This window comes from Xyrauchen texanus, chromosome 5 (genome assembly GCF_025860055.1).
Source record: "Xyrauchen texanus isolate HMW12.3.18 chromosome 5, RBS_HiC_50CHRs, whole genome shotgun sequence".
Taxonomy (NCBI): domain Eukaryota; kingdom Metazoa; phylum Chordata; class Actinopteri; order Cypriniformes; family Catostomidae; genus Xyrauchen; species Xyrauchen texanus.
The window spans coordinates 21,990,749-22,004,897 of record NC_068280.1 but is presented as its reverse complement, the minus strand read 5'-3'; the positions used below and the strand labels follow the sequence as shown (position 1 = coordinate 22,004,897).

Sequence of the window (14,149 nt, the reverse complement as noted above, 5' to 3'; positions counted from 1 at the left end):
AGCACCGCTCTCATGCAGAGGCGACAGCCAATAACTATGAGCTGAAGCTGTGACGCCTGTCATAAGCGCTTTTAAATATACCTTTAATGCTCGAGTTTCTCCTGGATTCAGTGATTTAATTAGACTTCACATTTTTTTCATTGCAACAATACTGTGGTTGGGTAAGCAAAAGTGTAATCATTCAACACTGTTTTTATACAGCACTGGTGGCGTCTTTCAACTTGAAATTGTGCATTTATATGATGATGATTTAATTGGTTGTGTTCTGAAAACAATGTTAGACAATACACACTTGTACATATTACAAACACGCCCCAAAGCAGCAACTCTCGAGCATTGTGAGCAAGGCTGAGTGGATTTCTTCTGCTCCAGTGAACATGTACCGTTAAGGTAAACAAAAATAAATTGTAACAATTTCTTTACAGTGTACCTGTAGTTTGAGTCAAACTCTCATATACTGTATTTTTGTGCCTTACAATCTAAAAACGTAGCATTAGTTTAGATTAAGAGAAAAATGTGCATGTTTTTCCATCAGTTGCCAAGATGTTAAATATAAAATAAAATACATAAGCTAAATCCCTTTTGACTGAATACAGAAGTCATTCAGATGTTATCATAATATTTAACAAGAGGTGAAAATGCCTGTTTAATCTCTGAGTTTAAATAGGGCTAGTTTAAAAGCAAACAGTCATATGTCTCTTTAAGTACATCTACCAAGCGCTCCTTGTGCTGAAGAGACGTGATGGTGTTTTCAGGAGGGCAGGATCGATGCACTCTGTCTGTGTGAACATCTGCAGTGGCAATGAATTACTCTCCCTGGCTCCCTTGAGGTTGTACCTATGCCATAAGACTCCCCAGGCAAAATCACCCTACAGCAATGCAGCAGCCTCTGCAATTTCCTTCCACCTTTAAATCTAACTCAGAAAGACCTTTGAAATGTATAGATATGAAAAGGAGAACTGTTCTCTTCCTCTGTAGTCCCTTTGAAAGGATGATGCTCTTAAGACTTGAGCCTGTACAGAGAGAGAAAGATCTTTCATTTGGAAACTAACGAATGAAAGAATATCACTTGTCAACCATGCCTTAATTGTTTAACATGGGTTCTGAATGGGGAACTACGGCATTTCTGTAACAGCTTTATTAAAGGTTGATGTTGAATGCTTACATATAAGTCCCAGTAGCAGTACATGTACAGCTTGTATCCAGAAGCCGCATTTGACTTCGTCTTGATGTTGGGCTTAAGTCTGACTAATAATCGTCATGCAATTGCCCTTAATTATGTATTATAGCCATGTTTTGGCAACGCTGCATTACTATGAATAACAATCTGTGTTACAGCTGAACAGATCAGCTGAGCAGCTCAGCAATGTACAGAGGAAACATGTCAAGTGCACTGCATGGTCATTAACGTCTTCCTCCCCTACTAACACTTTATAAGATCTGTTGAGTCTAATGAAGAATTCAGATCTTTTACTCTCTCTCTCTCTCTCTCTCTCTCTCTCTCTCTCTCTCTCTTCCTTGCTCTGTATAAAGATGAGTAATGTGTGCTGTGCTGTGCAGCACATGAAGGAATATATTATCCTCCTCGGCCTGTCCTGGCAATGATGAATGTCCAGGGTGTGTGCGCACTGCAGAGTCACCCCAACTCACTCGCTCTTGCTTTCCTTTCTCTCTCCCTTCCCTTTCTCTCTATATCTTTGACACTCTTGCTCTCTATCTATCTTTTCGTTTCACTTTCTTTCTGTCTCTCATGTTCTCATCCTCTTTTCCTATCTCTCCTTTTCACAGCGCAATGCCACAGACAAAACGAGAAATGGACCATTTAAGCTGCTGATGCTCTGGCGACTTACAGGATGGGGATAGAGTGGACATCTGACTCTGGCCCCTTTAGCATTGCCCAAGAGCCAAAATGTTTGCCAGTGCAATTCAAACTGAGATTTGGCACACTCAGAATACAATGTGTGGATGTTCTGCCATTTTGTAAATGATTACGCTCACACTGCAGTTAAATGTGTCCCAAATTAGTTTTTTGTTTTTTCATACACGTGAAAAATCTGATCTGAGACACTTTCATATGTGGAAATAAATTGAATAGTCCTACATATATGATTTTTTCCAGTGTGCATTTAGTGTGAACAACCAGATCTCTTTGGAATTGGCAAGATCAGTCTAATTCAACATTTATCATTTGTACACATTATTTCCAGCATATGTGCTATTTTTTTAAACTTGAAATTGTTAGTCATATATTTTCTAGTTAATGAATTAATTTGTTTCTTAAAGAAAGAAAATACAATTATAGGCTCTGCCGATGGGTACAGCGATTCATTTGGAAAGATTGTAAAAAAAAAAATATGCATGAAAGGATACAGAGATGAATTTATGTAACAGTGGTCTTTGCTCGTGTCATTCACACAGAAAACACAGTTTTTATATTTCTCAAACTGTATCAAAATGTGAATACAAGCAAGTTAATGGAAGTCTGAAATAATTATTTATAACAACTCTTCTTACCTTACATAAACAGTATATTATGCTGTTTTTTCTGCTTTCCTTCGATTTTATAGTGTGTTTCACTCTTAAGTAATATTAAAGTCTGATAATTAAATTGCACAATATGAAGGCAAATTACTTTATTTGAAAATACTTTATCCATCAAGATGGTTCATGGGTCAGTTTGCTGTTCAGACCAGTATCTGATACGGGCTACATTTAAAATGTCATGTGAACAACCTTACAAAAAACAAAATCAGATTTGTGCAGAAAATAAGATTTGGGTCACATTAAGCTGCAATGTGAACGTAGCCTATGTCTGTGGGTTTTGCTGTGATGAGCCTAGAAATGTGCATCTGCATCTGCATCGAAGCTTGACACATTCATGACACTATTCTATTCTCTTAATGTGTTTCTGGAAAGTTCCACTCCCTTCCAAAGTAAAACGCAGTAACTAAACCAACACTGAAACTGAGAAACATGGCTGACTGAGAGCTGAGAAATGTTTAAGGATGAATATTGTAGTTACTTCCATATTCACATTCTGTTATCTTGAATTTGAGCATAGTTGACCAAACCTATTTGTCACAGGGCAAATCATAAGTCACTTTCACACATGAAACACATTAAATAGTAAAATGCAGTAAAAATTTCTTGATTTCCAATTCTGGTTAATGTGCCACATCTGCTATTCACACATGCTAAAGCTTACCGCCTTGTATCCTTTTTGCTACCATTCAAACATCAGAACCAAAATGCCCATTACATTCTGTGATCATCTGGCTTTTGGTCCTGTCTACACCTCATTCCCAAAGGAAGCTACTTATTTTGTCATTAGTAACTAAATTACTATTTCCTGTAGCCTAAGCACTATCTGTCCAGTTTGATAAAAAAGTAAATAACATTTGCTAGTCACAGGCATTAAACAGCCCAGAGTAATTGTATCATCTCCATAAGAAATTTGTGATTGGCTCAAAGCAGACTTCTTATGTCAGCCTGCCCCAACCTTGTACATGCTCATACAGTTTTGTTCACTCATAGCATCAAAACAGTAATGTTACTACTTCTCATTACAGGAAATTGCCAGAGCTGATTTACCGGTATTTCCCAATGGGTCCTGTTCACACATGACCTCTAAATGTAAAAATGGCATTCATTTATCGGAAAAGGCTGTATATGTGAAAGTGACTATATTCAAAAAGACACGATTTGAGTCATAACTCAGTTTTGACTAAATGTGTATTTACTTGGTTTTTGCCTTTGCAAAGCTTTTAAATATTAAACCATTTAATCTCACCAGTATCAGTATGTAACTAGTGCCTACTGGGTAATCATGTTGTATGAAGATTTTATTGTCAGTGTGGTAGTAATGGTAGTTAATTTTGGGTCAGCAAAGCTCATCCTAGACCAGTTTAAAGGAGTGAAACATCAGCCCAAAGCTTGTGTAACATCTCTACTAAGCCAGAAGCCCTTGTGCAGCTATTAGTTTAGCTGGCTGAGAGGCGGAGTGTTGGACAGGAGGTTGTGGCCTTGCTGACGGTCCAGTGCAATAAAAGCTGTGCGACGCTGAAAGTTGTACACCAGCAAAGAGCTGCAAAAAAGATGCATTCACATTAGTGCGCTGCCTGGCACCCACTCAGAACCCGACCGAGATTAATCACCTGTCACGTCGGGTTGTTTTCTACTTCTCCCTCTCTTTCTTTTTCTCTCTCACTCTCTCCCTCTCTCTCTCCCTTTGTTTCACTCTCTCCCCTTCACTCTGTTTTCTTTTGCGGGGGAGGACGATACACAGACTTGCCTTTAATTCTGCTCGCCTGCCCACAGGCGCTGGAGGATTATGCCAACTCTGCAGCAGACCATTCTGTGTGTGAGGATGTGTGTGTGTGTTTGTGTGTGTGTTTATGAGCCACCTCACTGCTGTTAATGAAGGCACATGCAACAGAAACTAATAATCAAAGTACAGTGATGTGAAAACCAATTATTCAGGGTCTCATGCCGTCCCCCTGCTGAACTCCACTCCAGACTGAGAAGCCAGCAAGGGCATTTCTAATGAAGACATACCACTTCAACTGAGAAGAAACTGTTTACAGTGAATATGCTCACAGAGATAAACACAAAGACAGACAGACACACTCATACATGCTGAATGTCATAATCCCTGCTATAAGCTCTCATTCAATCAGACATTTTGAAGAAGCTTGATGAAATATTAGTATATATTCCCCCCATTTCACCATCATTGCAATCCATAAAGTACAAACACTTACCTGGTTGACAGGAAATAGCTGATCTACTGCATGGGATGCTGAAGTGCTGGTGTCCCCATGGGGCATCTCAACTATTTACATTTACATTTTACATTTATGCATTTGGCAGACGCTTTTTATACAAAGCAACTTACAGTGCACTTATTACAGGGACAATCCCCCCAGAGCAACCTGGAGTTAAGTGCCTTGCTCAAGGACACAATGTTGGTGGCTATGGGGCTTGAACCAGGGTCCTTCTGATTACCAGATTACCAGTTATGTGCTTAGACCACTACACCACCACCACTCCAGATTTTTTAATCGGCAACTCTCCCTTGGTTTATTTATTGTTGTTCATCATTTTTTGCATTTTTTCAGCACCAAACCAGCAATAAACAGTATAAACCATGGAGACGCATGCTGTTCTAAGATGGACTTTTCAGCAGGGCAATTAAGGATTATTGAAGGATTATTCACCCTAGAAAAAAAGCCTCTTTGTTAAAGATGTCTGTAACTTGATATGTTCGTGTACATTCGCTGTTCAACCTAAGTAGTAAGAGCAGTCATCTAGAGATGCTGAATACAATTGTGATTTAACACAGGGGCCCTATATGCATCTACATTAGCTGTCCTGTTCAGGACCATTTGATGTCTTATTTGTACAATCTATAGTCTGTTAAGCCTGTCTGTAAATTGTGAAATGCTCTCAAAGATTCTTCCCATCCTATGGCTCCATGTCTCTTGTTTTTTAATCAGCCTCCTACACATTTACAAATCAGGGGCTTTGATCAGAACACGAGAGCCCTACAAATAACCATCTCATCTTGTACAACAACTATGTACTTCCTCTTGCATTAGTTACATCTTAAGGTGGATCTATGTGAGGTGGGCATGGTAACTAGCATGGTAATAGTGTAAATGAGCAATTTAAATTCAGATAGTGCCCTGGTTTTCTTCTTTGAGTGGGGCATAATATCCTCTACTGATGTGTATTTATAGAGAACATCCACCAGAACTTTTGACAGGTTATTATGAGTTTTAAGAAATAAATTACTTGTAATATCATCCAATGGAAATCAAGGGCCATATGCTGTGATCAAGGACCATCAGTTTCCTGTATGTTCAGTTAATTGTTGCTTTTTCTTTCTACAGACATCCATGATGAAAACGGGCTGAGGCCTGTTATGGTATACATCCACGGTGGGTCCTACATGGAAGGTACAGGCAACATGATTGACGGCAGCATTCTGGCCAGCTACGGAAACGTCATTGTGGTGACCCTGAACTACAGGCTGGGGGTGCTGGGTAAGTCACTATTTTTCATTGAATGGTATGCTGGATGGTTTTGATAACAGGGAGATCTTAATGACCTCATAATTTATGTCTAGCCTACTACTGATGCAATAAACATGCACACATTTACTAAAGGGACTCATGATCTTGCAATGGCTGAAGGAGGAACGAGTCGTATTGTTAAAGGTCACAGGATTTAAAATGACGATGTTGCTCTGAATGAAACAAAGAAGAGCTGGAATTTCATGTAATACATTTATCATTGTCAGTCCTGGTTAAATTGAAACCCCAAAAAATTTTATAAATGTGAATATGACTCAGTACTAAATGTCTGTTGCCAAGGATACACTCATATGGTATACTATTCGAAAGCTCTAAACGTTCTAGTTAAATCAGTTGATCTAGTTTGAACCATATATATATTATACAGTATATATTAAAAACTTGCAAAATGTTACCAATATACTGTATATACACACATATATGTATATACTGTATGTATGCAAACATTGGTAAAGGGGCATTTGCCAAAGTGGTATTACCATTTGCACATCATGAAAAAACTACATCATAAGCAGTCGTTTTACAATTTCCTTTTCTTCATAATGTGGCCAAGTTTACTACTTAAAAAAAAATCAAATATAATGATTGTGTACCAAAAACTGAGGTGGCAATTTTAGAAATTTCTTACAAGTTTTTAATAAAAGTTGCTACAACCCTGGATTTGTGCTCTCTAATAACCTTTTACAGTTTACCTTGACTTACATAAACCATTCTATCACCGTTCATTTTGGTAAAGTTATGCCTCAATTTGATGTACAATTCATTTCAGTTTAAATTTCTCAGTGTATTACTTTTTTGGTTGGCTACCATGGGTAAATATTAAAATTACATCTTAGTTTTATTCAGTCTTCCACTTCTGCTGCTCTTACCATTCATTATCGGCTACTGCACGCTGTGAAGCTGGCTATATTTAGGAGTGTATGAGCCAGGGGGAAAAGGTAAACTGGAAAAGTGTGCATTGCGGGTAAAAGACTGGAGTTGGAGGGAGGAAGGAGATTGGCAGAGAGAGCAACAGCGAGAGAGGACACACAAGGATAGAGGCCTTTGTTAATGTGTTTCTGCTTCTCAGCCTGACAGCACGAAGGATATGGAGATAGTATAAACTGTATGGTTGTCTTCAATTCGCCTAGTCTTTACAGAGAACTGTTTGAAGCACGGTGGCAGTGAAAAGTGCTGCCCTAAATGGAGAGTAAAGTGTGATTGGGACACATTCCCATGTATATTAAATTGCAGGATTGTGTTCCCTTTGTGCCCCCTCCCCAGAAAATGAGAGCTCTTTCTCCACCATAAAATAATTTTTTTACACCTCAGAGGTATCTTAGTGACAGCATTTGTGTATGTGTTTGTGAACACTGCACAGGTTGCTGTTGAGTTGGCCCATGCCCAGTCATCCACCAGTTAGACAGATTTTCTTCTCGGCTGTTTTTAAACATGGTGTTGTAATGGCTTTATCAAGCTTTTGATAAACATGGTCACTGATTTGCGGAGTAAGAGGAGCATTCTGGTGTGAAAATACCATTCACAGAAAATGATGGATTTCTCTTTGGAATTGGCTAGTTAAAGAGGAAAAAATAGTGGCTGACGTACAAAGATTCAGTTGAGATAGATACAGTGATAATGTGGCATAGATAACATGGTTGTTAGTGTGATAACCTATTGCGATTAAGATTACATGGGTGTTCCATAATAATAATGTTCAATGGGTGTATTGTATTGGCTACATGGGCCTGTGTGTGTGTATGAAATTAGTGTAAGAGAAATGTGTTTTTCTGTTTGAATGTATGTCACTGTGTGTGTGTGTGTGTGTGTGTGTGTGTGTGTGTGTGTGTGTGTGTGTGTGTGTGTGTGTGTGTGTATTCCATGCTTTCATAGTAATTGCACCATCTGCAGTGAGACACATGTGGCCTGCCGATGATACGTTGGAAGCTGTTAGAATGAACTGAGATGTGTTACTGGCACATGACTCTCTCTCTCTCTCTCTCTCTCTCTCTCTCGCTATCTGTCTTGTGCTGTGAGCAGACTACTGATGCACTTTATAATACAGAAGCATGTGTCCATTTCTTCATTTATATTATGCAGGCTCCATACTGCATATATATATACTGTATATATACTGTATATATATATATATATATATATATATATATGGTCTCCATTGTTGTATTACAATAACTTAATCTATGCTATGTATGAACAATAGTTAATAGGGCAAGTACAAATAGAATCAGGAGCTTTGAAACCTGGACTTTCATTAAATATGGACCAAGCTATTAATTTTCCTCCTGTGTAAAGTCTGTTCTGTTCTATAGTTCTAAAAACAATTATCTCCTGTGATTGAATAAAAAATTATTATAAAACAATCCCTGCCTTTGATTGACTTTAGAAATACCAACAGTACTGTGCTTCAATAATTAAAAGCCTGATGAAAGAAAAAGAGTCGGTCTCAGTTTAACTACTCTCTGAATATTTTTATTTAGCCCAATATAAATTTGGTTTAAGTTGCAACATTTACAACTGCATGTTCTCAATATTGCTTTCAAATGTGCATTTCTTTTGGGTAAAATATGCAATTTTATTGTTAATTACATGAATTGGTGCAATACATTAATAAAATCAGTTTTGTTAATGGTTTCTTACTGTAAATCTTGAATTTTAAAGGCCCCTCTAACCAGGTCTCATTACAAGTTGTAATAATAATCTCTAAACCTAACCACGATATCAATAGGAAAAAGTAATTTTTTTGTGCAAGCTGCATTGTACAATAACTTACGATTCGCCTTCTTGTACAAATTATTACTAGTTGTCATGAGACTATGTTGGCACCTCACCCTCACTGGTGCTACCAAATTAGATGCTGGTCCCAGCATCTGTAGAACTTGCTCTCATATGTTCGTCTGGAGCCCTGTTATGTGGTATTTATGCGATCAGATCTATGCACTTTGTATTACTGATCTCAGGTTGCATTAAAGAGAACCTCAGGGCAAACACACCACAAAGCTGCTTCTCGGAGTCTGTAACCATAAAATGTAACCACACAAGTCTTGCAGAATCAGAACACACTGGCTTTTATCAAACATGGCATATAAAAACCTCCTCAAATCACCCTCTCAGTCATCAGTGGATTAAGCTAATAGACCCCTATGCAGTTGGCAAATCTCATCTAAGTCTTTATCCTGTTCACTTCTGACTCTGTCAGTATTTGTCTCACGCCACAGCCTGGAAGGCACCTTTGGTCTCCCATAAGCCTGAGAGTGGAAGCTTCATAGCAGGGCAAAAAACATGCTCAGCCCAGGGGAGGAAGGCAGAATGGGCTTCATGGAGAAAAGGAAACGTCTCAGTAACTGTTGTAACCTCTGTTCCCTTATAGAGGGAATGAGAAGTTGTGTCGATGTAGTGACACTAGGGGTCGCTCTTGAGAGCCCCAAACACCTCTAATTTTTGAGAAAAGGCCAATTAGAATTGGCGAGTGGAATTTACATTCCACTCCCCCGGACATACGGGTATAAAAGGAGCTGGAATGCGGCCACTCATTCAGGTTTTGTGCTGAGGAGCCGAGACAAGGTCCCGGCCAATTCAGCGGCTAGTACAGCATTGTGGCAAGAGGGAGACAACGTCTCGCACCATCCATCAGGGAGAGACATTCCCCTTCTATCATTCACTCAACATTGTGTCAATGTAGTGACACTAGGGATCCCTATAGAAAAGCACCTCAACATCTGAACCGTGTTTCCTGAACTGCCGATGCAGGTGCAAGAAAGCTGCTGCATGCAAAATATTATCAGTCTGCACATAACCTCCACCAATGCCTCAAAAGATGTCATGTAGTTTGTCACAACCTGAGGGTTCCTCATCCTCCCTGACCTCGCACAATGGGGGGAACGTGTATTTGTGCAGCCCCCTGGCCCAGATATGTGCCAGCACGTCTGTCCCGAGGGGGGCTCCTGCCAGGGAATACCAGAGCAGGCAGTGGAAGGATTCCCAGGAAGCAAACAGGTCCACCTGTGCTTTGCTGAATTGACTCCAAATCAGCTGGACCACCTGGGTGTGTAGTCTCCACTCTCCGCTGAGCGTCACCTGCTGCGACAGCACGTCTGCTGTGGCGTTGAGACTGGCCGGGTTGTGAGTGGCCTGCAGCAACCTCAGCCGCTGCTGACTCCAGAGGAAGAGATGACGGGCGAGGTGCGACATGCGAGGACACATGCTTGCCCCAGATCAACAGCAATAGTCTCTGTAGGGTGAGCAGTACAGCCAGCAACTCTAGGCAGTTGATGTGCCAACACAGCCATGGTCCTGTCCAGGAGACAGCAAATGCATGCCCGTTGCACACAGAGCCCCAGCCCATCTTGGAGGCATCTGTGGTGATCACGACGCATCTAGACACCTGCTGTAGGGGGACTCCTGCCCGCAAAAAATGAGGTCTGTCCAAGGGCTGAATAAGTGGTGGCAGACTGGTGTGATAACTACACGGTTTGTGCCACGGCGCCATGCCCATCTCGGGACTTGAGTCTGAAGCCAGTGCTGAAGCGGTCTCTTATGCATCGAACTGAGTGGCGTGACTGCTGCCGAGGATACCATATGCCCCAGGAGCCTCTGAAAGTGTTTCAGTGGAACCGCTGTCCTCAGCCTGAATGACTTCAGGCAGTTCAGCACCGACTGCACATAGTTGCTTGTGAGGCACGATATCATGGATATTGACATAGGCGAGAAAAGAGATGATCTGAACCTGGAAGAGCTTGCTCTTTTCCCAGTTGACCCAAAGCCCTAGATGGCTGAGGTGCGTTAGCACCAGGTCCCTGTGTGCACACAACAACTCTCGCTTTGACCAGCGCTTGGCGAACTGAATCATGTAGCTGAGTCGAATGGTCCTTGCCAGCCACCGCAGCGGGTTGGAAAGCACTAGCCACACGTCCAAGCTCCGGGTGAAAGGCACTAAGGGGACGATCGCATCTGACGTTCCTGGGGGTGGGGCCTCGCGGAGGGGGGAGCAGGTAACACCATGTCAAGGACCGTTGCTTTGTCCCGAGGTGGCTGCGCTGAGGGGAACATCAAAGCACTTACCTTGCTCCGCGTACCCGGCATAGGGCGGGTTAGCAACTGAGGAGGAGGGCCTCTTGGGTTGTCCTCGAGACTCGTCACAACCGGCTGGCCATTGTTGTGGGTGTGGCACAGCCGGGCACGTGAAGGCTAGTGCTCGGTGTCTGGCCACCGTGACAACGGCTGTCATAAACACCGATTATATGACCCACTGAGTGAGGAAACCGCTCTTTTTTTAGATAATGTGGGTACTGCAGCCCGTTCGGGGTGTGACAAAACAAAACAAAAAGGAAACAAAGGATTTTCCTCCTGGCCCTCCACCATGAGATGGAGTGGTCTGGGTACCAGCTCCATGGACGTAGTTGTCCATCTCAGGGGCACTTAGGAGCCTTTAAGGACCTTGTAGGGGCATCAGATTCCTTGGACTGGTGTACTTGCAGGAGGGCTATGGCATGCAGGGTGGAGGTGGCCTCTCCAGCAGCACTGTAGGCTTTGGTTGCCAGAAACTACATAGTGATACTGACCCTGGAGGGGAGCGCCGGACGATCCTGCCGGGCGTCTGCATTATCCAACTGAGGGACCTCCGCGTACCCGTGGGCCATCCCACCATCGAGGGTAGTGAGAGCGGAAAGTCGGTTTCGTGCAGCAAATGGTGAACTCCACAATCTCATCAGTTCGTCGTGCACTTCCGGGATGAAAGGGACCAGGATGGCGTGGCCGTGAGCGGCGCCCCGAACCCAGGAACCATTCATCTAGCCGCAAGGGCTCAGGGGAGAATGGAGGGTTCTCGTCCAATCCAACACTCACGGCAGCCCGGGCAATCATGGCGGTCAGCTCTGCATCAGCTTCAGACTGGGTGGGCAGACCAGAAGGTGTCAGCCCAATTGAGTCCTAAGAATCTGACAGCACCAGTGATCGAGGACTCATCCTGCTCGCAAGCCCTGAAAGAGATGTTAAGCTGGCCGGGAGGTGAGCTGGTCTCATCTCGGAACTCGATTGGGGCAGACGGGTGTGCTGGGGTACGGGAGGTCCGCGGGGAATAATGTGGAGAGACCACGCATATTGAAGTCCCCAAATAGCCTCCAGTGTGAGCTGAGCCAGCGTCATACCAGTAGGTAGAAGGTGCAGTGCGGGGGGCTGATGGAGTGGCTTTCCCCCGGAAGATGGATAGCCACAACTGCAACGTTGTCATGGTTATGTTCTCGCAATGAGAACACGAACCATCCACGAATGCCGCCTCAGTGTGATCGGCAAGATAACGATCGCATCCAGGAATCACACAAAGACGGAAAGGCATCTTCAAAAAGACGTTCACATCAATATGCTGCTCTAATAGAGGAAAATATACTCTTTGCAGAAATATATACTCTCTTAGTAGTGCTTTCTAAGCACTTTATATATATAAAAGAGGGCTCTTTTGGGTTTTAAGCAATGGACCCTTTCTGGAAATTTGGAAGTTAACAATAGCAGGGGTGACAGTATATCTGGCATATCCAGGTAAAGGAGAGACCATAGCATTTAATTTAGCTAAATATAGCAATTAAAACACAGAATCATACTGACCCTCATAATTGAAGAGATATCCTAATTAAAAATAAAACGTTAAAACAATTACCCTTTTGGCTTTTAATTTTTATGGAATTTATATTTGATCAATAATCATGGGGATGATACTAAAGCCAATTCAGGTAATGATGTTTAGTGAGGCCATAAACTCCATTGTACCAGTGTTGACTAGTTTGCTGTATTTGTGTGTATTTGTTTAATTTGTATTAATGCCATATAAAACAAAGTTTAGTGATATACAAGTGCATTAACTAATGTACATTAACAGAGAAAGAAAATTGTTAGATTTACTCTCGTCTAAATGAAAATATATATGTCATCGAACTCTGGGAAAAAAGGGTCCAGCTGAGCATTATTATGGTGCAATAATAACAGTGAGAATGTTTTTTGATGTCTGTGGGTATGTGCGTGTTGTGCTCAGCAGCCAAAAGGCAGAGTTGTTTGTTGTTGTCTCATGGTAGTTCTAATGACTTTTCATTCTTTCACACAAAAAGAGAGAAAGGAGAGGTGATGTTGGGTAAAGGCAGGAGGCAGGCAGACAGGCAGGCAGGCAGGCAGGCAGGCAGGCAGGCAGACAGACAGACAGACAGACAGACAGACAGACAGACAGACAGACAGACAGACAGATAGATAGATAGATAGATAGATAGATAGATAGATAGATAGATAGATAGATAGATAGATACTTAAATAGTTACATAGATAGATAGTAGGCATGTCATAATATATTAGGGATATGCATCTCCATAACTGAGGTCGATGCGATACGCATCTCGATGCATAGCCAACGATGCGATACAATAAAGATACATATGAAGCAGCTACCGATGCGATACGATACGATTCACCCCTATTACAATGCAGCGCAATCCAATTTTGATTCGATTCAACACAATGCGATGCAATGGGAAAAATATGATGCTATGTAATTCAATATGGTAGGCTACAGAGAGTTTGCTTTTATTTCTTTGGTTCAGATAGACAGCAATTCATAAATTAACTTAAGTGTCTTCTGACTTCTAATGCATGGACCTTTCACAAAAAGGCCTTTGTAGTGCAAAAATAAAAATAAAAAGATTAAATAAAACCAGACGTTAATTTCCTGTTCTGACTGTTGAACTACTTCAAGAATGAAAGCGGTGTTGATGAGTTTGCAGGTTAGTGTATGAAACTTGTTTAACTGCACAAACTGAATGAATTGAAGTTATTATGAAGTTTCTCTGTATGTACCTTTGAAGAGGTTTCACTCAAGCTGTAAAACCACAAAAAGACATACTTGTAACTGAAATATACACAATATGTCATACACTGATGTCTATAGTTAATAATCGTTGTCCTTTGATAATGATTTGTGTCAGATTGAATGGAAAACTATGAGTTTCACTCCGAGGCAATTTTTTTGAGCAGCCTAGAGAGACATCAAAGCTGCACTGTGTATGTATCTTCATAGGAAG

General features: G+C 41.5%; 1 protein-coding gene across 1 annotated transcript in view; it reads left to right on the top strand.

The window, feature by feature from the left end:
* Positions 1-14,149, top strand: part of nlgn4xa (neuroligin 4 X-linked a) — a 126,823-nt gene that overhangs the window by 26,188 nt on the left and 86,486 nt on the right. Inside the window, exon 3 of the mRNA XM_052127631.1 lies at positions 5,892-6,044. Coding sequence (XP_051983591.1) covers positions 5,892-6,044 — 153 coding nt within the window. The remainder of the gene's footprint in view (positions 1-5,891; positions 6,045-14,149) is intronic.